The 25,392-nt window shown below is 43.5% G+C and overlaps 3 protein-coding genes across 3 annotated transcripts in view; 2 read left to right on the top strand and 1 right to left on the bottom strand.

Annotated features, from left to right (window-relative positions):
- The first annotated feature begins 1,278 nt into the window (after positions 1-1,278).
- mrps26 (mitochondrial ribosomal protein S26) lies at positions 1,279-4,911 on the top strand. Its single transcript, XM_080531229.1, has 4 exons — positions 1,279-1,628; positions 3,610-3,756; positions 3,900-4,023; positions 4,239-4,911. Exons 1-4 carry the CDS (start codon positions 1,378-1,380, stop codon positions 4,368-4,370), a joined length of 654 nt encoding a protein of 217 aa, XP_080387355.1. The 5' UTR covers positions 1,279-1,377; the 3' UTR covers positions 4,371-4,911.
- Positions 4,912-5,358: 447 nt separating this feature from the next.
- Positions 5,359-11,814, top strand: LOC308158546 (serine protease HTRA2, mitochondrial). The gene is made up of 8 exons (XM_080532187.1): positions 5,359-6,005; positions 6,340-6,544; positions 6,713-6,907; positions 7,302-7,334; positions 8,391-8,499; positions 8,861-8,930; positions 9,121-9,216; positions 11,215-11,814. The coding sequence occupies exons 1-8, from the start codon at positions 5,518-5,520 to the stop codon at positions 11,378-11,380; spliced, it is 1,362 nt and encodes a 453-aa protein (XP_080388313.1). The 5' UTR covers positions 5,359-5,517; the 3' UTR covers positions 11,381-11,814.
- A 1,300-nt stretch (positions 11,815-13,114) lies between these two features.
- The window catches only part of loxl3b (lysyl oxidase-like 3b), a gene marked incomplete at its 3' end in the record, with an annotated part of 17,134 nt that continues 4,856 nt past the window's right edge, over positions 13,115-25,392 (bottom strand). The window contains exons 4-13 of the mRNA XM_080540107.1: positions 22,565-22,757; positions 22,202-22,382; positions 18,341-18,495; positions 16,572-16,727; positions 16,211-16,370; positions 15,505-15,748; positions 14,902-15,017; positions 14,362-14,498; positions 13,723-13,834; positions 13,115-13,188 (exon numbers count right to left, since the gene is read on the bottom strand). Coding sequence (XP_080396233.1) covers positions 13,115-13,188; positions 13,723-13,834; positions 14,362-14,498; positions 14,902-15,017; positions 15,505-15,748; positions 16,211-16,370; positions 16,572-16,727; positions 18,341-18,495; positions 22,202-22,382; positions 22,565-22,757 — 1,528 coding nt within the window. The remainder of the gene's footprint in view (positions 13,189-13,722; positions 13,835-14,361; positions 14,499-14,901; positions 15,018-15,504; positions 15,749-16,210; positions 16,371-16,571; positions 16,728-18,340; positions 18,496-22,201; positions 22,383-22,564; positions 22,758-25,392) is intronic.

Here is a 25,392-nt window from a genome sequence, read left to right as displayed (position 1 = left end):
GAAACTATAGCACAGCATCTAAAATATGGATAGATTATAGTAGATTAAGTAAATTGAGAGTTGCCCTGTTGTTGCAGTTGTGACGATGGCAGGAAGATAACATGCGCATCACTTGCAGGTAATAGTCCCATAGGGCCTGGGACTTAGACCCACTGTTACACACCCTGGCTGCTCAGGAGATGAGACAGTTTTCCTGCCTGTAATAATAATAATAATAAATCATTATATTTATATAGCGCTTTTCCGGGCTCAAAGACGCTGACAATATGGGAGAAACAGAAAACACAGAAAGGGGGGGGGGGGGGGGTGGCAGGGTTAGGGGAGATGGTTAGGGGTTGGGGAGGTTGTATGCATGTCCAGGGGGGGAGGGGGGGTGGCAGGGTTAGGGGAGATGGTTAGGGATTGGGGAGGTTGTATGCATGTCCAGGGGGGGAGGGGGGGTGGCAGGGTTAGGGGAGATGGTTAGGGGTTGGGGAGGTTGTATGCATGTCCAGGGGGGGAGGGGGGGTGGCAGGGTTAGGGGAGATGGGTAGGGGTTGTATGCATGTCCAGGGGGGGGAGGGGGGGTGGCAGGGTTAGGGGAGATGGTTAGGGGTAGGGGAGGTTGTATGCATGTCCAGGGGGGGGGGACCTCGAAACATAAGCAATGTAGTGTGTAGGCAACCCTTTATTCTTGACTTGCTTTCTTGAAGGCTCTCAGTGTTAAACCAATGTCAGAGAAACAACAGAGCAGCACTGCACCATATCCCACAATTCCCTATTCCTGGCACCTTGCTCCGAATGTAATGTATTGGCACATTGTATCAGCAGCACATGCTGATTGTATACACTAGTCAGCAAGCTAAAGCTGAACATTGCACAGTGCACCCCTGTCCTTTACCCCCGATATGATCACATTCACAAAAGCGTATAACAGTATGCTAGCTTAGTTAATAATACTAAAGTAAAACATGTGCATGAATTGTTATGTTTTCCATTAAATCCTATTAAAAAGGGCATAGCCGGGTAATTGTCATAGTTTAAAGAGACAGCATACCTGGACAAGTAATTTGGTCACCATAGCACATAGTATGCACGTGTACTGCACACTCTTCTTTATCTTTTCATGGATCCAACATGTGCTTTTACTGGAGATGCTCATCGTGATTCACGAAGGAACAGCGAGTGCAATATTTAAACCTGACAGTAGATGGCAGCACTGACTCAATCGGGCACAATTGACCCCCAGCCTCCGACTGCTTCCTGGTCAAAGGACAAGAACAATATGTCTGCCAGGCTTCATATGGGTATTTTCAATGTTACTGTGTAGATGCATCGGATTGTAACGTTGTTATACAGTCGCTAGATTATAAAGCAAACGTTATTTTCATCGTCGCTATGTTCCAAGTTATTACCAGAAGCCGCATCCCGGCCGTTCGCCTCCTCGCCCCCCAGGGAGGGGTGCTTAGCCTCCTCTTACCCCAGGGAGGGGTGCTGGTGCAGGCGGTCAGGGGCAGGAAGACCCGCCACGACCCGAAGGCCAAGTCGAAAGAGGGCCGGATCAAACTACCACCTCCCATTGACCCGGTGGAGCAGGTGGTCCTCAGGGAAAGATTCACAGAGTATGACTTGATCATGAGGGCGCTTCGGTAAGTCTGATCCTCAACTCACTGATGTATGGACATGGTGGTCTCTAACATAGCTGATGTATGGACATGGTGGTCTCTAGCATAGCTCACTGATGTATGGACATGGTGGTCTCTCAACTCACTGATGTATGGACATGGTGGTCTCTCAACTCACTGATGTATGGACAAGGTGGTCTCTCAGCTCTCTGATGTATGGACATGGTGGTCTCTCAGCTCACTGATGTATGGACATGGTGGTCTCTCAACTCTCTGATGTATGGACATGGTGGTCTCTCAACTCACTGATGTATGGACATGGTGGTCTCTCAACTCACTGATGTATGGACAAGGTGGTCTCTCAACTCACTGATGTGTGGACATGGGGGTCTCTCAACTCACTGATGTATGGACATGGTGGTCTCTCAACTCTCTGATGTATGGACATGGGGGTCTCTCAACTCACTGATGTGTGGACATGGTGGTCTCTCAACTCTCTGATGTATGGACATGGGGGTCTCTCAACTCACTGATGTATGGACATGGTGGTCTCTCAGCTCTCTGATGTATGTATGGACATGGTGGTCTCTCAACTCACTGATGTGTGGACATGGTGGTCTCTCAACTCACTGATGTGTGGATGACATGGTGGTCTCTCAACTCACTGATGTATGGACATGGTGGTCTCTCAACTTACTGATGTATGGACACTGGCGGACTCAGGGGGGGGGGGCAGGGGGGGGCGACCGCCCCCACGGTTGAAAAACGTCTCTCTTAAGTGCCCTTTTGAGTGGCGAAAATTAGAAGATGTGCCCTATTGGCTGCCCTTCCAATGGTCTAAACTTGACCATGTGCACTGATGGAGTCCCATGTTGTGCAGTAGGTGCCCTTTTTTCTTTTCGCCCCCCCCCTGCCCTTCAAACAGCCTGAGTCCACCACTGTGTATGGACATGGTGGTCTCTAGCATAGCTGACTGAGGATACCGAGATGAGTTTCCAGGGTTCCCACGGGTCCTTGACATCCTTGGAAGTTTGTGAATTTGAGCAACAACAAAAAAAATCAAGGCCTTAAAAGTTTGTGAAAATAGACATGGGTCATTGAAAGTGCTTGAATTCCCCCCCCTCTCTCTCAAAAAAATAAAATCATATTTTACTCAGCTCGTCAACTAGTAGTAAATAAGTCTCTGTATTGCTTAACTTGGTAGAGAAGTGTTGCTGTGGTAGAGAAGGCAAGAGACCATCTAGTGTTCACACATTCAAGCCTCTCTTTTTAATTGTTGTCAGTGAGCGGAGAGTTCCTATTATATACATTCTCATCTAGATCTGTCTCAAACTATGCCTTGGCCTGAGGGAATATTATGGTATTATACACTCACTGAGACTTGAGCCTCCCTCAAAACAGCCTCAATTCTTCGTGGCATTGATGGGTGATTGCATCACGCAATTCCTGCAGATTTTTCAGGTTCACTTTAAAGTTGTGAATCTCCCATTCAGCCACATCCCAAAGGTGTGACTCTATTGGATCCAGTTCCGGTGACTGGGAAGGCCACTGAAGAACACCAATCATTTTCATGTTCATGAAACCAGTTTGAGACGACTTTTGCTTTGTGATATGGTTCACTATCATGCTGGAAGTAGCCATTAGATAGAAGATGGGTATATTGTGGCCATGAAGGGATGCACAATGGTCAGCAACAACACTCAAATAGAGCCTAGGTAGGCTGTGGCATTCAAGTGATGACTGATTGGTATTAACAGGCCCAAAGTGTGCCAAGAAAACATTCCCCACACCTTACATCACCCCCATGAACGAGGTATTCCCAATAAAGTGTTCCGTGAGTGTAGAACACTGCTGCCAACACCGTGTTAAACCTCACCTCAATGAGATTATCATTTTGGCTTCAACCAAAAATGTCTAATGATGGTGCACTGCACTGCACAATGATGCACTGCACAATGATGGACTGAGAACAGTAGTAATATGTCCATGATTATTTACGACACAGACTGGAGTTCAAGGAGGAGATGTTGCGGAAGAGGTATGAGGAGGAGGTGGGCTCCCTGGCAGAGGAGAGGACCAAGCAGGAGGCAGAAGAACACCGCTCTCTCATGGCCTCAAATGACGCAGAGAACCTCCGAATGCTCAAACTCAGGTGAGGAGGTGCATGCTCTTTGTGGGGGAAAACCTCTTACCAGTCAGTGAAAGACAAGTCCTGCCCATTTGACTCCTTACTATCTGATGATGGAAATACTGTTCACTCTCACTGTCTCTGTGTGTTTCTGTTTGTTTCCTCAGAGAACTGAGGGTCCAGAAAGAGCTTGAAGCAGCTGAACTCCAGAAGACAGAAGCAGCCGTCCTGAGAGCACAGGCGTTGCAAGACTTCATCAAAGAAAAAGAAAGGGAGATTGTGCAGTTGCAGGTATGGCTTTACAATTGGAATGTCATATTTTGGTCAGTGAATTTTCCCTTTTGCACGACGAAAGAATGTTGTATAACATAACATAATAAATACTGTCATTTACATACAGTAATGCTGTGCATCCCAGATACTATGTGGACATGACTAGGGTACCACTCCATGTTCTTTGCTTAGAAGAGCTGGATAGCTAACACACTTCTGGCAATATGTTACAGGAGGAAGCAAAGAACTTCATCACCATGGAGAACTTGGACCAACGCATCGAGGAAGCCCTCGACAACCCACAGAACTACAACTTTGCCGTGGATAAAGAGGGCCGTGTAGTTAAGCGGACAGTAGTGGAATGACAGTTGGTGAATGTGTGAAGGTTTCAGTGGAGAAACGTTCTGTACAGATGAATTTCTTGTCGTACAAAAATCTGTTTGTTCTGTGTTCTGTGTTCATGACAGTTCCTCAGAGTCACAGTTGAGATATTCGGTTGTTAAATCGTGACGTGTTTCCGGGTCCAAAGTTGGCTGAGGCGCTGTCTTTGAAATGCCTCAGTAATAATAATAATTCATTATATTTATATAGCGCTTTTCCGAGACTCAAAGACGCTGACAAATATGGGAAAAACAGGAAAGTGCTGTGTCCCTTGTTGTATGAATAGATCCCAGTCTAAAAAACGATTGAACTGTCATTCTACCGCTGTAGTACACTGGTACTCTCGTGCGGGGAATTTCTGGTTTGGACCCAGAAATTGCTAAACGTCACGTTTGACGTCAGACTTAACAACCGAATTCTCATGCCTCCACCACTTCATGTCGGTGATTACTCATTGTTGATGGATTATCTGAAAACTGTCATCCATGGACCTTCTATAAACTTCTATCTGTGGACCTTGTAATGTCATACAAAAAAAAAGTCATTATGTATGTAATAAATTATTACTATTAACTACTGTTTCTGGTCATTTCTATGATAATTTCTGGTAAAATAATGTAGCTGGTTGTGTGCCTGACAAGATATAAAGTGCTTGTTCATTTTTGTATTTTATTTTTTTTTGGGGGGGGGGGCAGTTAGAAACAGTCCTCTGCTCTCAAGGATAGATTTGATACTCCTATTTGCTTCATAAAAGTACCGTTTTTTACTCCTTTCATCGAAGAATAACGGGTAAATAGTCGCCAAAACCTGGTACTGTGACAAAAACGGTTGCCATATATTTATATCATTATGAAACGCTGCTGATCTTGAACGTGCCTATGTAAAGTCAACGCTGACCCGCGCATGTGCAACGTGTTTCCGGGTTAGTGAATTGCAACGCCAGGTTCGCTTTTCTGGTTGGGAATTCTTTAGTATGTTCACTGTTTTATCGTTTTCTAGTTTTCTCCTCTTATACAAAGTGTTTTCCTGAAGTCGGAAATGTTGCAGGTTCACAAGTGGAACAAATAGTTTTGAATGGTTTTGCGACAGGGGTTGTTGAATAAAGTTCAGTGACTCAACTGACGCGACATCATGACATTACATGTGACTCGTCCCTTTCTCTGGATGATCAGGAGATCTACCCAGGAACACTGTCGCACATTGAACTGTTCAACCGCAAGAGATCTAGGACGACTATCTGCTGCTTCTGTTCTCTATACAAGTCACTCAGGAGGAGATGGAAACACCTGTCATCAGAACAGCATACAGTCCAGATGGAGGACAGGAGGCGACAGGAGCGGTGGGTCCTCAGGTCGGACGAGCCTCCTCAGGCCAGCTGCTGTGTGTCTGGGACTTGGCAGCGCAGCGGTGTTGCTGCACCTTAAAGGAGATGAGAAGGACAGCGTTGGCCAAGGGGGAGCAGCTGTCACATTCTGGGATTCAATCCTAGAACACATCTTGCCATCAGCCCAATGTGCCTCTCCTTACAAACCCGACAGTCCAAGATACAAATACAACTTCATAGCAGATGTGGTGGAGAAATCCACTCCAGCAGTCGTCTATATTGAAATAATTGGCCGGTAAGATGATATCTCTTTAATGTATAAGCAATAAGAGTATTGCAGTGTTTGATTATTATTATCATTAGGCTACCACCTTCCTACACTGTTGTGTAGACACTCCTGCAGATGGGAGATCATGAGTTAGGCTAGGTAGGTGTAATGGTCATTGCAAGGCAGGGTGTATTTTGGCCATATTGCTTCCATTGCTACTCACACCTTTCAGGAGTCAGCAGTTCACAGGAGTGTATACAGTACAGTACTGTAGGTGGTAGGAACAAGGGGTTTGGGGGATTTCAATTGGGATTGGATTTCAGCACAAGACTTAACTGACTTCAAACCTCTTTTGCGGCAGACACCCTTTTTCTGGTAGGGAAGTCCCTATCTCCAATGGTTCTGGGTTTATTATCAGTAGTGACGGACTCATCGTGACCAACGCCCACGTCGTGGCCAACAAGCGAGGTGTCCGTGTGAAACTGACCAATGGGGCGACGTACAACGCCACCGTGCAAGACGTCGACCAGGTGGCAGACATTGCCACCATCAAAATCAATGCCCAGGTAGGTAAGCGCCAGCGGATAGTCAGCAGGAAATAGAACTCAGCAGGCTGTCTGACTCTCTACAGTTCAACTTCAGTTATTTTCATTCTCAACCATTTTCTTCTCCTAACCCATATGGATTTTTATCAACATGAGACTTGTCTCTCTCTCTCTCTCTCTCCCTTGCAGCATCCCCTGCCCACTCTGCCACTGGGTCAGTCGTCAGAAGTCCGGCAAGGAGAGTTTGTGGTGGCGATGGGAAGCCCGTTCTCCCTCCGTAACACCATCACGTCAGGGATCATCAGCTCTGTGCAGAGAGGCAGCAAGGAGCTGGGCCTCTCCAACGCCAACATGGACTACATCCAGACAGACGCAGCAATCGACGTGAGTCCACTGGTGTATTCATGGATTTTAATGGGCCGGCTGTGGCGCAGGAGGTAGAGGAGTCGCCGCCTAATGATCACAAGGTTGGCAGATCGGCGGTTCGAGTCGAGCCCCGGCTGGCCACATGTCGAAGTGTCCTTGGGCAAGACACTGAATCCCAAAATTGCTCCCAGTGAGCGGGCCGGCCGGCGCCTTGCATGGCTGCTTGCCGCCATTGGTGTGTGAATGTGTGTGTGAATGGGTGAATGAGAGGCCGTTGTAAAGCGCTTTGGAGCAGCAAAAACGTGCGGTCCATTTACCATTTACCATCCCTTCAGTGAAGTGTTATCATCACTCACAAATGTGTGATAGGCTATGTTTAACAATGTGTGACTTACTTACTGATGTCTTGCAGTTTGGGAATTCCGGAGGACCTCTGATTAATTTGGTGAGTTTCAAATCCTTATTTATGAGCAGGCCACAAGGTTAACATTAATATCCGGTCTGTTCCTTTGATTGGTTCTGTTGAGGATGATGTGGTGGTGATAATGAAAGCCTAAGATGGCCATATAGCATGCATGCTCTCAACTCACACTTGCTTCCGTCGTAGACTGAAGACCCATCTCTTCAGGTTACACCTTAACTGCTCCTCCTGAGACATCTACTGCCCCCCAGCACTGCGTCTCCTGAAGACACCCACTTTTCCCCTTTACTGTGTCCCCTAAAAACTTCTATTGCCCTCCTTGTACTGTTTCTCTGTTTCTCCAGTGTCTATATATTTTTTTTAAAAGGCTAGGTTTAGAAGAAAGTGATAGAAGAAGGTTTTTCCTTCTATCAATGGCCCCGGGACTGAGCTGGATTACTCTTCCTGCTACGACTGGTGGATTGAGGATTCACTTGCTTAGTCAAATGTATTGATTGTAAGTCGCTTTGGAATAAGGCGCCTGGTGATTTAACCAGTACATTGCACTTGGAAAGAATCAGATATATATATTAAAGGACAAACTTGCACAATATAATGTGATCTGGCAACCTCTCGTGTCACATCTGACGCATTTAAGCTCTTAAGTTGTAACATACATTTACACTGTTTCGGTCTTACTTGATGAATGAATGAGTGAATGAAGGATAGGGGACAGGGGAAAATAGGGAAGGGTACAGGGTAGAAGGGTACAGGGTACAAGGTAGATACAGGGTACATAAGGACAGAACTCTTACATCTTTTGTTTATTCTTTATTTATTTTTTTATTTTAAATTGTATTTTTTCTCTATATCTTTTTGGTCTGTTTGTTTGTTTTCAGTTTTTTCTATGTCTTGATACTGCTCCAAATATATTGAAAATACTTGAATATATCTGTGTATATCTTTTGTGTAAATGAAAATGAGCGTTGATCCAACATAACCTGTGAACATTGTTTTGGCTCAATAAAAAAACATTTGAAATAGGAATAAGGCGTCTGCTAAATGCCCGAACTTTAAAAGTAACTCTGTTCTCTCCTGCAGGACGGTGAGGTCATTGGCATAAACACTATGAAAGTCACTGCAGGGATCTCCTTCGCCATCCCTTCAGATCGTGTCAGGCTTTTCCTAGACGAAGCTGGGGACAAGAAGAGTGAGTACTTCACAAGGCTGGCAGGCGATACTCCACCTCACACATAATATGCACTTTGTGACGTTAGAATTATAAGGTTCTATCTCCATTTTTGTCAAAATTTAGTTTTTTACATAATCTGATCCATTAGGTGTTTATTAATGCCTGTGTGGTGTTATTTTAAAAATGTTGACATTTTTGAGTTAGTAATTAATAAAATACAAAGGTTCCATCTCACAAAACATAATGGAATGTAAAAACTTTGACGCTCAATATCTCTGAACTGCCTAAACGGAGATAGAACCTTATCATTCTAAGCTCACGACTTATCTAACGAGTTCGCTATGTAAATTATTAACGTATTTCATACGTTTCCTCCTAGAATCACGGTCTGGTGATTCCGAGGCCAAGCGGCGCTACATTGGTGTGATGATGTTGACGCTAACTACCAGGTAACTGCTGGGAAATATGAAAGCTTAGTTTATGGATTAGGAAATCAGAATCAGAATCAGAATCAGAATAAGAGTCAGTGGGGGTCCCGGGCCTTGTTGGTGAGGCTGACTGCAGATGGCGAGAGGTTTTGGTCCACTACTTAACTTTATGACTTTTAATGACTGTGTTGTACTTCTCCCTCGCCTGCAGTATCATTGATGAGTTGAAGCTGAGGGACCCATCGTTCCCAGATGTGACTCATGGAATCCTGATCCATCGGATCATCATGGGATCCCCAGCTAATAGGTTAGCACCACGGAATGTGAAATTAATAAAACAAATGAGATTGCAGGGTTCCCACGGGTCCTTGAAATCCTTGTGAATTTGAGAAAGAAAAATCAAGGTCTTAAAGGTTTTTGAAAATTGACATGGGTCATTGAAAGTGCTTGAATTCTCCTCTCTCTCTCTCTCTCTCTCTAAATTTTTTTTTTTTATATATTAAAAAATGTTTTACTTAGCTCGTCAACTAGTAAATAAGTCTCTGTATTGCTAAACTTTACACATATTTCACAATATATTGTCTTGCTGTGCTGTGGTAGAGAAGGCAAGAGACCATCTAGTGTTCACACATTCAAGCCTCTCTTTTTAATTGTTGTCTGTGAGCGGATAGTTCCTATTATATCAATTCTCATCTAGATCTGTCTCAAACTATGCCGTGTTGGGTCCTTGAATTTGAGGGAATTGAGTCTTGCAAGTCCTTGAAAGGTGCTTGAATCTGATGTTTCAGAAGGTGTGGGAACCCTGTATTTACAGTAATAGTAACAATGTCACATAATGTCACAGCTGATGTAACAGTATCCATCACTCACTCTGAAGCCATCAGAGATCTTAGTCAAAAACGCAAACATATCTTCTGTTTAATTAAACCTAGATGATCAAAATGAACGACCAGTTATCTGGATGCCTGAACTTACTGTTCTCATTTACAAATCCAGTAGAGTAGCTACATCAGTCTGAGCCTGCTTCAATGCTCATTGTTGTAACTTGCAGTAAACTAGGTTTAATCAGGGTATCCGCGGTGTCTTGAAAAGTATTAAAAGTTGATACATAAATTTTGGGAAAATCAAGATCCTTAATAAGTATTAAAAACTCTTATCACGATTTTATGAGGCCTCATTTATAAAAAAGTACTTGAACGTCATCTTTGACTTTCACTTAAGCACATTTTTCTAAACGGACGTAAGCATTATTTATAAAACGGGCTGAGATGGTTTAAAGTTGCGTACGTGCTTCCTTCTATAAATACCAACGCAGGTAAAATGAACGCAGGTGAATGAGGCTTGTATTAACGCCCTGGCTGTGATAGCGGCTCAATTATAGCGGCTGAATTAAGACAAGTGCTATAATATAGGGTAGGCGTTCGTCTGGAAGTGGGAGAGGGCAGAGGTAAGCTTCTCGGTAAGTTGCATTTGTAACGTTTGATGACAACTAACCAGGCACATGCTTATACTCTACTCAAGTTGTAAAAGAAAATCAGGGGAGGTGGTGGATTTTATCATAAGAGGACAATTTTAGCATCCCCTCAGCATCAGTGACTTCAGTGTCAGCACCAACCTCAACTCGAGTGCTGCTTATACTGTAATAATATAATGGTCTTATTCTTATCAGGTGGTCTTATTCTTATATGGCTGCGAACTCCCTTTGCGAACTCCCAGACACCGGAGAAAATCCAGTATAATTTAGCGCGTGGCCGGGCAAGGTCCGTTGTGGAACGCACTAGGCATGTTGAAGGGGAGATAGACAGCTCCGGAGGGATATAAAGGAAGACTGAAATACAATCATAAACATCAGTTCCTTTTAAATCTTGAATTAAACTAATTTTCTCGGCTGATAACAACATCGTTAATTTTATTACGAGCCACTTGCATGAATTACACTAGGCAGTGCGGCTCACATGCCTGTAATAACTCTGCATAACCAGTAGGTAATGTGTGTACGCAAGGTCAATACTCGACGTAGAGCTACGATCGTTTCCGCGGTCAAATTGACTCACGTTGAAATTGTATAAATCACTACGTTGACGTGGTTTTCTACGTACGACACCGGTAAGATCAACATTTGATCTGAGTACTTTCTATAAATGAGGCCCCTGGTGTTAATGAAGGTGTGTGTGGCAGGGTTCCCACGGGTCCTTGAAATCCTTGAAAGCTTGTGAATTTGAGAAAAAGAAATCAAGGTCTTTAAAAAGTCTTAGAAAGGTATTGAAATTAACCTCAAGATACCCTGTTAATCCTCTTCTCGCAGGGCAGGCATGAAGCCAGGTGACGTGGTGTTGGAGATCAACGGCACCAAGGTCAACACCTCGGAGGAGATCTACAGCGCTGTGCGCAGCAGCGACCGCATCGACATGGTGGTGAGGAGAGGTCACGACCTTCTCAAGCTCCAGATGACCCCCGAGTTCACAGAGTGACACTGTACCATCAAACACCTGCCAGTGGAACCCACAGGATACACATGGAGGAAGAGGAGGATACTCTTATCGCCACGGATACAGTAAAGATGGGAGAAATATGATCTGATAACATGCTTAAAGACTACAGTATAATTGTCAGTGTTGTTCTACACATGAAACAAACTGTTAGTTACACTGTTGTAGATAGTGAATTGTTCCTTAATTGTGTACTATGAAGACTGAGATGTATGTACTAAATACTTGAAGAGTCAGTCTGTGTCATTGTTTGACAATACTGACAAGCACTGTACAAATAAAATGTGATTCATTAAAAGCATAATTCAAGTGGCTGAATAACAATTGTGGTTCTAAAGGTTGTAGGTCATACAGACCTATTTACTACAAACCTAGATGGTGGCCTCTTAACAGGTCAATGGACCAGTGGCAATTTGCTGTACACTTAAGTATTATTTGATGATAAGTATATTACTTTTGTTTTAATTATTATTATTATTATTTATTTATTTAAGGTTTTTTAAGTTTTTAGTTTTTATATCATCACCATGGATGACCGTATGCAGCCATATCAAAGGAATTTTGTACAATGCACCACTCATAAATGTATGAGTGCAGATTTATATACCCTTTAAAGTGATTATAATTTAATATCAACTCAGACACAGTACACTTTTTAATTGACTGGTTTATTTGGGAAAGCAGGTACTGCATTTATAGACATATTTCTGCTGTTTTATCATACACATAATGTCCTGGCAGTGGACGACCATTCAAAATAGACACAGGATACAGGTGGACAGACATGCAAAATGACCAACAAATAATTCATAGTGTGTGTGTTCTAGTGAATAATGGAAGATCATAGATTCAGCCTGGCACAATCCTTAGCACCTTCAAATGGGCAATAAATACATTCGCGAATATTCACTTCTTGTGTGTCTATGTGTAAAAGCAGTTACAAACTATATGCAAATAAAGAGTTCCAAATAATATAGAACATCAGTTAACACCAAGACGGTAAAATACCTGATAGCACAACCATGCTGTGCGGATAATGGATTTGTTGGATATTCTATATAGATTTGCACTTATGATCAGGAACAATTTCATAGAAATGCATCAGAATAGGATAGATCTTTGGCAATGCCTCTGTTAATACTAATAATACCTTTCAAAACAAAAAATAGAGACAGATATATAAAAATAAGACTTCATTCATAACTCATTACAAAACATTCATTAAAAGGTTGCAGCACGTCAGACAGCAATCATACAAAAAAAAAGACTAGTTGCATGAAATCCTCTAAAATATTCTGTCACAGAATGTAGCATATACTCACATTTGACCAAAAGAGAAATATTTCAATACCAAAATCGAAAAATTAGTCTGTTTGTTTGCAAAAAAAAAAAAGAAGAGCACTGAGTATTCAAGTATAATAACTCTTTGACAGACACCGACACATTCACCATATATAACACAATAACGTTTCGACCTAAGCAAGGCTCCTTCACTTTCAGATTAGGACTTCTTCTGCCCTGTGGGATCTTGAGCATGATTTAGTGAGTTGGTTTGTTCTGATGTGATGTGTTGTATAGGGGTTCTGATAGGTAGCTAGGTAATGGGGGATGGGGGGGATGTTTCAACCTGGTGGTGAGACATACATATACTATATAGACCCTTCTTTGGTTACCACCCAGGTCTGGCAAGATTGAGCGAGCTGTCCGTTATGGAGATTAGGAGATCTGGTTGTTCAGCTGTCCAGGGTACTTCTCAAACCTCCTCTCTGCCTCCTCGCTGAAGGCATCGCCTGGACAGAAGCAACAACAGAGCAGCCGTAAGACACAATGGAGGGGGTGTGGGGGGGTTAAACCAGACTGGTTATCCATGGTACTATTTTTAAAAATATATATACTATATATATTATTGGCGAACAAAGGCATACAAGTCAGGGACAAGAATATACAAATGCAAATTACACAATTGACTTAAAAAAAACTAAATAAGAGTTTTATTTTCTTTATCCCCCATTTGGTGTTCTAACAGAGAACTAGAACACCTTTTTTATTATTATTTCTTTACCCCTAAACACCCACCCAGCCCAAACTCTCGAGTGAGAGACAAGACAAGACAAAAAACATCAACAAAAAAACACGCACAAAAACAAAATGTATAATTTAAATAAATTAAATAATTGTAATAAATAAAAAATAATAATAAAGTAAATTAAATTAAATTAAACAGGGAGAAAAGTACAAAAGAACAGATGGACAGGGTGCTCCCCTCAAACAATAAACGCACAGAGAAATGGGACTGTTTTTCTAATGATCAGTCTGGGTCTTACCAATATGGCAGTCATGGAGCCAGATACGGTGGCCATCATACTTGCAGTTGCATTTCATGCCGTTGTTAGTGAAGTCACTCTCTGCCACTTCGAAATTTGGGTTGATCACAATCTGAAATTGGGGAGCATAAAACATAAAACACTATGTCGTCGTAGACTGAAGACCCATCTCTTCAGGTTACACCTTAACTGCTCCTCCTGAGACATCTACTGCCCCCCAGCACTGCGTCTCCTGAAGACACCCGCTTTTCCCCTCTACTGTGTCCCCTAAACACTTCTATTTGCCCCCCTTGTACTGTTTCTCTGTTTCTCCAGTGTCTAAATAAATAAAATAAAAAAATAAAAAGGCTAGGTTTAGAAGAAGGTGATAGAAGAAGGTTTCTCCTTCTATCAATGGCCCCGGGCCTGAGCTGGATTACTCTTCCTGCTACGACTGGTGGATTGATGATTCACTTGCTTAGTATTCAAATGTATTGATTGTAAGTCGCTTTGGAATAAGGCGTCTGCTAAATGCCAAAAATGTAAATGTATTAGATCCCCACCCTGGGCCTACTGTACTACTATATACTGTATAATATACAGGTACAGGTATATGTATAGTAGTAGTAGTAGTATGTATATGTCTATGTATATGTTCACCTGTAGGATGTAGTTCCCTGGCTTGATGTCGCTGATATCGATCCACTGGCAGTCGATGTCATGGCGGTACAGATCCCAGCATCCCACTGTGATGCCCTGCTCACCAAAGTTTGCACACTCGTACCGCTTAGAGATACCTGAAGACACAACAGGTCAAACCAATAGGACATTTACTAACCGACCATTTAACATCCTCACACAACCACAACACTTCAACGGATGGATTCAACCAGTTCATGCTCTGATTGGATAGGGTATTGTGAGTTTAGAATGATAAGGTTCTATCTCCGTTTAGGGTAGTTCAGAGATATTGAGCGTCAAAGTTTTTACATTCCATTATGTTTTGTGAGATGGAACCTTTGTATTTTATTAATTACTAACAAAAACATTTAAACATTTTAAAAATAACACCACACAGGCATTATTAAACACCTAATGGATCAGATTATGTAAAAAACTAAATTAGAGATAGAACCTTATAATTCTAACGTCACGGTATCCCTACTGGTCACCCATATAGACTACAACCCCCAGACTCACCCTCTGCACACTCGCTGTCCTCCAGGCAGAAGCTAGCTTTGTGGCCCTCCGCCACCCTGCTCCCGTTAGTAGACAGCAGGTCGTAGTGTGTGAATATGTCCATACTGTGGTAATGGCTATAGGGAACACACAAACAGGGATTCATTGTACCTCGAAGAGTTATTGTCAAGAGTTACAGTCTTGGCTATTTTAATAATAATAATAATAATAATAATAATAATAATAATAATAATAATAATAATGCATTTTATTTGTATTGCACTTCTAATTCAAAAATAATCTCAGAGTGCTAACAACCGTAAAAACATAAGTTAAAACAAAAACAACCTAAAAACATAATAAGTTAAAAACAAAACAACCTAAAAACATCATAAGTTAAAAACATAGTAAAAAACTAACAAAATAAATCACAGGAATGAACAGTCAAAGGCCTTTTTGAATAAAAAGGTTTTCAGGCCTGTCTTAAAAGAGATTTTCTTTGCTTTGGCCCAATATTTTCCCCCTCCTGATTATCCTGGGCATACATAAAAACTGTTAGTTGGGTCATTCATATTCATACTCATTCTACTGTATAAACGTATAAACCTAAGTTCCCATGGTTACCCGTGACAGGCGTGCCACACCCAGGAGTGCCGCCCGGCCTTGGGTCTGAAGTCCGCTCGGCCGATGTTGTGGATCTGCGAGGAGAAGCGGAGCAGGCGGCGGTGTCCGTAGGGCCAGTTGGCCTTGACGGCGGACTTGGAGAGGCAGTCTTCCTCAGCGGCGCAGTAGAGCATGTGCAGGGGACGGTCCTCGATGTAAACCGTCTGCGCGACCAGGGGTGCGTTCAGGACCAGGTCAGACGCCGCTGGACACAGACAGGAGAGCGGTCCGTCAACCGTCATTAACCGTTCATGGCACCTTTAAGAACCTTTAATGAATTTCAGTTAGCTACAATGTAATTCGGTTGTTAAGTCTGACGTCAAACGTGACGTTTAGCCATTTCCGGGTCCAAACCAGAAATTCCCCGGACCAGAGTACCAGTGTACTACAGAGGTAGAATGACAGTTCAATCGTTTTTTAGACTGGGATCTATTCATACAACAAGGGACACAGCACTTTCCTGTTTTTCCCATATTTGTCAGCGTCTTTGAGCCTCGGAAAAGCGATATATAAACATAATGAATTATTATTATAACTGAGGCATTTCGAAGAGAGCGCCTCAGCCAACTTTGGACCCGGAAACACGTCACGACTTAACAACCGAATAACATTAGCTGATACTTTCACTTTTTACAGAGAGGGGTTTTCTATGATAATAATCACTCACTCTCGGAGCAGATGACCCCAGCGGAGAACTTAGCCGCCGCCTTCAGGCAGTTGACAGATTTGTGATGTTGGCAGTGACTCAGGGACATCTCGTTCCCCGAGCACTTCACACCACTTAAGATCATCTCTGTTACATTACTGCTGTCCCAGTACCACGTTTCCTTGGAGAAGGGTCGACAACAACACCAGTACAGACAAACACAAACACAGTGCATCCGTTAGGAAATATGTTTTCTGTATGCCGAGCAGTAGAAGAAGTCTATGTATTTGTGTTCTTAAAGCAGTTCAATTACAAGCTATTGAAGTTGCTATGGAATTAGCCCAAAGGCTTTATTTATTTGTCGACTTCCTGTCTTACTTACAGTAATGGCATGCATGGAGTAGCCCAGCCCTAGCTGCCTGCACACCACCATGGCTTCCTTTGTGGTCCAGCCTGCGCTGCACACTGTGCCCCACTTGGACCCAACCTGCACTTCAACCCGACCCTCATAATACGTCCGACCGCCAACTATCCGGACCTGCAAAGAGGCCCTATGGGACGTCAATGAAAGGCAGCTTCCTGTCCCTGTCTGTGCCCTGTCTGTGCCCTGTCTGAGTCCTGTCTGTGTCCTGTCTGTGTCCTGTCTGTGTCCTGTCTGTGTCCTGTCTGTGCTCGCTCTGTACACAACCCCTGAGGGCAAACAGCGGTTTGCAACTGTAGCTGTAGCTCTCGGCGTGTTAGGCATGGGGGGGGGCAGTTTGTCATTTGGTTCCCCAGCAGCAACAGGGTTGGTTGAAGGAAGGTTCATGTACTGTAGCACAGTAGTACAGTACATGGTTACTACCTACCCATGTTAGTGGGGTTAATAACCTACTTGCAGGCCGTGGTTAGCGTAGCCTAGCCCCAGCTGCCTGCAGATCACCATGGCCTCTCTGGTGCTCCAGCCCTCGCCACAGATCAGCCCCCAGCTCTGGGTCCCGTTAGCGTCGGTGTTCAGTATCTCCACGCGCCCCTCGTAGCGAGTGCGCCCCCCTGTGATGCGGATCTGTGTGGGGCAGAGGGGTTAGGAGGCGCGGGGCGGAGCATTGTGGGGCACGGGGGAGTATGACCTGGCCAAACACAGGAGGTTTAACACTAGAACAGCCATGGGTGGGGTCATTTAGAAGTAGCCAGTTGAGTGTTGTTGCTAGGTAGACAACACATAAAACACTTGGAACACTGGGTGGTGGGTGTTCTGGAACTCTTTGGCAGTTGATCTTTAACACTAGAACAGCCATGAGGGAGTAAAGATTTTTTTTATATCTTTACACTCAATCAAATTTCAGGACCCTCCTTTCATGACCTTTCCTAGATACGTATGTGCGTTCTACCACCCAGTATCCTTACGTTTTCAAAATCACTTCAGGATAAGATAGTATAAAGCTGTTTAGCAGTTTTTCTGTGTAGGAGGCAGGCTAAAAAAAATAAGCGCCCTCTAGTGATCTCTCTGTGTAAATAGCAGATTTACATTCTAAAAGGGGGGTCTATTTGACCCCCAAGGCGGCTCTACTAGTAGGTAAAATAGGCACGGCTGTTGTAGTGTTAACCAGGCATACTGGGAGTTAGGGGGTTTCTGAAGCTCGTTGTTTGGTTCAAGATAGCATTGCTTTGGCATTTGAAAGATATAAGACATGTTACAAGTTATACAAGTTATTTTTCAGCAAACATATTATTCACTTTGATTCACCAAATCTGATAAAAAATCTTTATAATAAAGATTGAATTGATTTTTTTACATTATCATGCCTTCGAGTTCTCAACTGTAATCAACACTGATTTGAATGATATATAACACAAGCCAAGTCATCTCTATATCGTGAGCTTAGAATTATAAGGTTCTATCTCCGTTTAGGGTAGTTCAGAGATATTGAGCGTCAACGTTTTTACATTCCATTATGTTTTGTGAGATGGAACCGTTGTATTTTATGAATTACTAACTCAAAAACGTCAACATTTAAAAAAATAACACCACACAGGCATTAATAAACACCTAATGGATCAGATTATGTAAAAAACTAATTTTTGACCAAAAATGGAGATCGAACCTTATAATTCAAACGTCACGATATGACTGTCTCTATAAAACACGAGGTAAGCAGGTGATGTTCTGACCGCGTTCTCCAGGGCCATGTAAGGAGTGTTGCATCTCACAGCCGCGTCCTCTAGATGATGACAATCCTCTGATGTGATGTTCTTATACGGACAGTTCCATATGGTCTTCTCCAGACCGAGACATTTGACTTCATTCATGTAGATGGGACCCATCCCTTCAAAGAGACACATCCAGACACGACAGACATGATCATACACAGTATCAAGATGCATGAAAACACACTGCATTTAAAACAAAACCACACCAAGAGAACATCAAGATGCATTATCCTGTACATTTTGTATAATACTAGATCAAAGTAGATATTACTATCTGGATATTTTGCTTTTTTGCTCTTTTTCTTTTTTTTTTTACTCTCTGGCCTGATACTCTTTTTCCAAATCGAATTCCTCCAGTAGCACCTGTCTGTTCACACGTTAAATAAACCAACCCCTTCATCTTCCCTCTCTCTGTTTGATCATGTCATTCAAACATGTTGAATTGGATTTGTGATCAAAGGGTCATTAGTTCAAATCCCACCTGAGAACACCACCCCTAGTGTGCTCTTGAGTAAAGCACTTAGCTCTAAGTTACTCCAGGGAGACTGTCCCTGTAATCTACATTTTTTTTTTTTTTTTTAGTTTAAAAGTCACTTTGAATAAAAGTGTCTGCTAAATGGTAAGAATTTAAATAAAAATGTAAAATTCAATTTAAAATGTAAAATTCCAAGTCGTAAACATTTATTTAAAAAGGGGGTGGTCTGTGGCCTGGGGTGGTCCAGTGGTCTAGCACCGCGGTCTACAGTGCACACATGCCCATGTCAGCATGGGTTTGAATCCAGCCCATGCCCTGCAGACATGCCCTCTCTCCCTTCTTCTCCTTACTTTCCTGTCTGTCTTCACTGTATCTGTCCAATAAAATGAAAAATATGAGTGGGACTGCCCCACCCAGAAAAAAAAAAAAACTGAAAAAAAAGGGTTGGTCTAACATTTGACTGCACACCAGGTATGTGACTGCCTCAAAGAGATTCTGTGACGAACCTCTTCTCTAACCGGGATGACCGGCAACTCATTTGAATGTCACTCAACATCCATAGGATGATATCAATTGACCTACAAAAAAAAAGAATAGCAAATAGCTTGCCCAAGGACACTTCGACGTGTGGCCAGCCGGGGCTCGAACCGCCGATCTGCCAACCTTGCGATCATTAGACGGCGGCTCTACCTCCTGCGCCACAGCCTCCCCAATCTTCTAGAGCTCTGCCTTAAAAAGCCTGTTCCAGGACAGGACATGCATACACACTGCACACAACTCCATGTTTTAACACTAGAACAGCCGTGCCCTTTTTACCTACTAAAAGAGCCGCCTCTTTACAATGCTAAGCTGCTATTTACACACAACAACCACTAGTTGGCTGCTTGTAAATTAGCCTGCCTCCTACACAGAAAAACAGCAAAATAGCTTTATATTAGCTTATCCTGATGTGATTTTGAAAATGTAAGGATACTGGGTGGTAGAACGTACATATCTAGGAAAAGTCATGAAAGGAGGGTCCTGAAATTTGATCGAGTGCAAAGATTTGTTTTTAAAAAGACTCACAGGGGTCACCGTGACCCCTCACGGCTCTTCTAGTGAAAGCCTGTCTCCGGACAGGACATGCATACACACGGCACACAACTCCATGTGTTAAGGGAGAATTATTAATGAGAGGCAGACAGCACACTGCCTTATTCATCTTTAGGTTCCATGGCTTGTGTTGGCTGTTCTGAACATCCACTACTTTCTGAATGAGTTGGCGGTTTTTGGAGTCGCATTCAGTAATTTCCCAGCAAACAGCATTTCTCCAGCATAAACTCATTAGTACCTGACAGCTAGGACCCTGACTAGACGTACTGTAGCTACAATCCCATGGCTCATTCAGATGGTAGCCTGCATCACACAGATCATGGCGTTCTATTTACACAAATACTAATGTCTAACCAATGGAAACTATTTGCTCTCCACATGGAACCTATTGGTTAATATCACACTGTTCTACAACAGCATGTTTGGATACTGGATTCTGATTGGCTAGCAACAGTGGTAAATACCCCCAACAACCCACTGTTCAGACCGCATTTCCAGTATCAATGCGCCTCCCAATCAATCTGATTAAGAACACCTATGCTGACCTACAATGCAATGGTTGATCTTGTTTACGCGACTATATTCTGTGGCGGAAGGATATATTCTGAAACGATTAATGATTGTAAATACATTAATTTAATGTTACAACTGTGTATTTATTTTTTATATTATGTGGTGGCTGTGGATGTAGAAAAGCAATTTACCATTCGAGGGCGGGGGTTGTGGACTCATTTACCACTGTACAGGGTTTTCCTACTCGGCTTCGCCTCGTGCCACAACCCTGTACCAGTGGTAAATGAGTCCACAACCCTGTACCAGTGGTAAATGAGTCCACAACCCCCTTCCTCTCATGGTCAATTGCTTCCATTGCTGAGGGCTTACAGCAGTTCCACATTATCAAGTTTCAGTCAGACTTTCTCCCTCTCTCATCTTTTTGTTCCCTTTGGTTTCTCAGTGTAGCCCAAACAACAAATCCTTTGAAGAATTTCCTCCTGTGGTCGAGAGCCAATCAGATGTGGTCTGAGGGAGAAGACCTCATAGTCTAGCAAGATATAGACAGCTGGTCACTGATAACTGCCTCCACAGCCACAGCCCACCGGCTGGTCTTAAAGCAGGTATGTCTCACATCTAGGAGACGGTCTGCCTTGTTGGACATGTTTGTGATGTCTGATATCTGAAGACAGGCTGTTCGGTCTACACAAAATAATGCACTGGAGTGCATGGTAGTGCCAGTACCTAACTGACCTCCTCCCCCAGCATACCCCTTCCCGGAACCTGCGGTCCGCAGACATGGGCCTGCTATCCCCCCCCCGCACCAACCTACGGACCTTTGGGGACAGAGCATTCAGTGTGGCTGCACCTACGCTCTGGAACTCCCTCCCCTCAGTGATCCGCAACGCCCCCACCCTGGACTCCTTCAAACTAGCCCTCAAAACCCATCTGTTCTCCAAGGCATTTGGCCCCTAGTCATTGTTTTAGTTTTTGCTTTGTTTGTTTTCTGTTTTGTCTGTCCGTTTTCATCCCCTTGTACAGCGTCCTTGGGTTTGTGAAAGGCGCTATATAAATTAAAGTTATTATTATTATTATTATTATTATTATTATTATTATGGTAGTGCACAGTGAACATGAATGAATGAATCATGGCCACCTTGTGATTTGATTACATCTACATTTTTGACATTTAGCAGACACTTTTATCCAAAACGACAAGTATTTGTCTTAAGTAATTGAATCATCTAGTCACCATAAGAAACATCTATGCTAGGATCAGGTGCCCTTGGCAGTCACAATACTAGGAGAAGGAAGGATGACCTTTTTTTGTTTTTTTATAAAGCACTTTATAAAGCACTTTGAATTGCTGTTGTATGAAATGTGCTATACAAATAAACTCAATTCAAAGTGATTTACATACATTATTTACAAATACAGCAAGAGCAGCATAGTAAGAAAATAAAAATTACAATGAATAAAAGCAAATATAAGAAGTAAATAGATAAAACATTTAAAAAGACAATAGTTAATGGAAAAAAGACATTGATAGAAGTGTTTGTGTTTAATCATAACTGCTGCAAAACATGACGTTTTTTTTTTTAGCTTAGATTTAAATATTTTAAGGGTTTGGGCCTGTTTGATTTCTTCAGGGGAGAGTTTGTTCCAGGAGCATGCAGCAGCGTGACTGAAAGCTGCTGCACCATGTTTTGTTTTTACTCTTGGAGTAAAAATTCAAAAATAATGAATAAAAAAGGGCTCCTCACCTTGGCCCATGCGGGCCCCAGTAAGGGCCTCCTTGGCGCTGCCGAAGCCCAGTTCCCTGCACACCACGCTGGCCGACTGCAGGCCCCAGCGGTCGTCACACACCGTACCCCACTGGTTGTTCTTCAACACCTCCACACGGCCCTCTCCCACTTTAGCACCTCCCTTCAGCCTCACGGTTCTCTACAGAGAGGTACACCACCAAAACCAAGGATTAGGTGACTGTGTAGGTGTAACCGTTATCTTACTGTACTGAGCTGTACTACGAGATCAAGAAGAATATGTTTGAAGAATACAAGCTAGTCAGTAATAAACCTACGTCGCCCTACCTTTGAGACACAAACACACAGGTAGTTTAACTTTACCGTCGTTTTAAGTTTCTTCTTCATGAACTGTGGCCCTGGTACACAGCTGACGACCACCGGCATGCCGCCTTCACACGTGGACGAGGCGTTCGCCTTGTTGAACTCTAGAGGGCAGGCGGCCAGGTGCACCTCTGTGCCGGTGCACGCCACAGAGTGGATGTGGTAGTGGTGCTTCTGCCTCTCGGCGTACATCCTGGCGAGGGGGGGAGGGGGGAGGGGGGAGGGGGGAGGCCGGATGTATGGTTGAGAGGAAGGAGGCTGCAGTCTAGACACACAAAACTGGAGCACCAAACCATTTAGCTCTTACTATAGCCAGTAACAACGCTATTGGTTAAGACTATTAAGACATGTAGTGTCACTTTTCAATTCTTCAGGATAGAAATCCATACAGATTAGCAACTGCTGTTTATTTATTCAAATAGCAACTGCTATTTGTTTTGTTTTAGTGTCTGGTTGTTGTACCAGATACTTCAACCAAGTGCACATCATTTAAAATAAAATCCATTACATTGTTAATGTGTTTCAAACTTGGAAACATCAAAACAATTTCCGTGTGACTTTTGAACAATAGAAATGTTCCCACAGCTCTGGTAAAGTATGGCAGTTGGATGACAAAGGAAACCGCCGCTAAATGTCTGTTATGTCGCCCACTGGCACGGCTACTCTGTCTCTTGTACAATCATGTATACATGTGTAATCCTCCAAAAACAAAAGTGGCTCACATTCATTCAAACCGTATAGTTATGCGGTATTTTATGTCATCAAGCAAACTACCAACTCCTTGTGTCTTTTCCTGACAGCCTGAGACTCCTGTGAAGAAAACCTGTCTGGTACATTTGCCATGTTGGTCTGAGCCCAACTGTCCATCTAGGATTTTACTTTCAAAACCTGAACAGGACAGATTTATGTATTTGGACCCAATGCCCAGATGTGGGAAGAGAATCAAACTGCCCAGAGATCCAGGCAACCATTTTAATATGCGATATCCTTGAGGTTCATGAACTGGGACCGAATTAATTCAGTCTCCACTGTGGATGACGCCTGGTCCTATTTTAAGATGACTTTTAATCAGATCATCAACAAACACGGCCCACTCATAAAATCACGGATAAAGGATCGCTTCAGCCCCTGGTTTTCCCATGACTTGGCTGAGTTGATGCGCCAGAAGAACACCTTATGGCGGAAATCTCGTTCCACCCAGTCTCCTGCTGACTGGCTTGCCTTTAGGCAGTGTAGAAATAAAAGCACTCAGGCTGTCAGAAAAGCCAAAACCAGTTACTTCTTGGATAAATTTGCATCCTGTGGCTCTGATACCAAGATGTTTTGGAAAACGGTCAAAGCCATGGAAAACAAACTCACTTCCCCTCATCTTCCTAGTGCAATGACCTTTGGTGACACTGTTGTCACTGACAAGTCTCACATGGCTTCGCTTTTTAATCATCACTTTGTCAACTCGGCCCATGTATTCTCAGCTACTCCCCCCATTGCTGCTTCATCACATTCTCCTCCTCCTTCCAGCTGTGACGCTTTCTCCTTTAAACCTGTCTTGACCGCAGAGGTTTTAGAGGAGCTAGCCAAGCTAGACTCAAACAAGTCTGCTGGCCTTGATGGGCTCGAACCCATGTTTTTGAAAGCTGCTGCACCTGTCATTTCCGCTCCCATCACACGGCTATTCAACATGTCTTTTGAGCTGTCTGTCTTTCCTCCTGACTGGAAATCCGCGCTGGTCTTTCCCCTCTTTAAAGGTGGCTCTAGCTCCGACCCCAACTGCTACAGGCCCATCTCCATCTTGCCGTGCCTGGCCAAGGTCCTGGAGAAGCTAGCTCACAAACAGCTCAGCCACTTCATGGCCTCAAACAACATCCTGTCCAACATGCAGTCTGGGTTCCGGCCTGGCCACGGGTGCATCACAGCTACCTTGAAAGTTCTGGATGACATTGTCACTTCCTTGGACTCCAAGCAGGTCTGCATCGCTGCCTTTATCAACCTAGCTAAGGCCTTTGATTCTGTCAACCACTCCATCCTTCTACAGAGGCTCTCCAACATTGGTCTCTCTACAAACTCTTGCAACTGGTTTGCCAGCTATCTAACTGACCGAGTTCAGCAAGTGAAGACTGAAAACATCTTGTCAGACCATCTCACCATCTCTAAAGGGGTGCCTCAAGGCTCCATATTGGGACCAACGTTGTTCTCAATCTACATCAATAATATAGCAATGGATGCTGGCAAATCCCAGATCCATCTTTATGCTGACGACACCATCTTGTATTGTGCAGGCCCTTCACTCCACTCTGCGGCTTCCACTCTACAACTCAGCCTCACCTCCATTGAGCAGTCTTTTCATCGCCTCCACCTTCTCCTCAACACCAAAAAAACAAAGTGCATTCTTTTCGACCAGAGACTGGGTGTCAGCAGCCCCCCTAAGATCTTCTGTGTTGACGGTTCCGAGCTGGAGTTTGTCTCTTGTTACAAATACCTTGGCCTTTGGCTGGACTCATCCCTTTCCTTCACCACCCACATAAAGCACCTGCAGACAAAAGTCAAAGCTCGCCTAAGCTTTTTATACCGGAACAAGGCCTCTTTCACCCGTGCAGCCAAACATACCCTTGTCAAGATGACCATCCTGCCCATATTCGACTATGGCGATACCATCTATAGGATGGCATCTCAGTCTGCCCTCAGGAAACTCGACACACTCCATCACTCCGCCATTCGTTTTGCCACTGGTGAGCCTTTCACAACTCACCACTGTGACCTGTACACCCTCGTAGACTGGACATCTCTTCACAGCAGACGGCTCTGTCACTGGCTTCATCTTATCTACAGAA

This window comes from Nansenia antarctica (assembly GCF_963989245.1).
Source record: "Nansenia antarctica genome assembly, chromosome: 1".
Taxonomy (NCBI): Eukaryota; Metazoa; Chordata; class Actinopteri; order Argentiniformes; family Microstomatidae; genus Nansenia; species Nansenia antarctica.
This window is presented reverse-complemented; position numbering and strand designations above follow the sequence as displayed.

What these genes read in the sequence shown, in the direction of transcription:
- LOC308158546 (XM_080532187.1), top strand. Translation starts at nt 5,518, where the DNA reads ATGACATTACATGTGACTCGTCCCTTTCTCTGGATGATCAGGAGATCT. An exon ending in GAGGACCTCTGATTAATTTG is followed by an intron (nt 7,335 to 8,390) that starts GTGAGTTTCAAA and finishes TCTCTCCTGCAG; the next exon opens with GACGGTGAGGTCATTGGCAT. An exon ending in ATGGGATCCCCAGCTAATAG is followed by an intron (nt 9,217 to 11,214) that starts GTTAGCACCACG and finishes CTCTTCTCGCAG; the next exon opens with GGCAGGCATGAAGCCAGGTG.
- mrps26 (XM_080531229.1), top strand. Translation starts at nt 1,378, where the DNA reads ATGTTCCAAGTTATTACCAGAAGCCGCATCCCGGCCGTTCGCCTCCTC. An exon ending in TTGATCATGAGGGCGCTTCG is followed by an intron (nt 1,629 to 3,609) that starts GTAAGTCTGATC and finishes TTTACGACACAG; the next exon opens with ACTGGAGTTCAAGGAGGAGA. An exon ending in GGGAGATTGTGCAGTTGCAG is followed by an intron (nt 4,024 to 4,238) that starts GTATGGCTTTAC and finishes AATATGTTACAG; the next exon opens with GAGGAAGCAAAGAACTTCAT.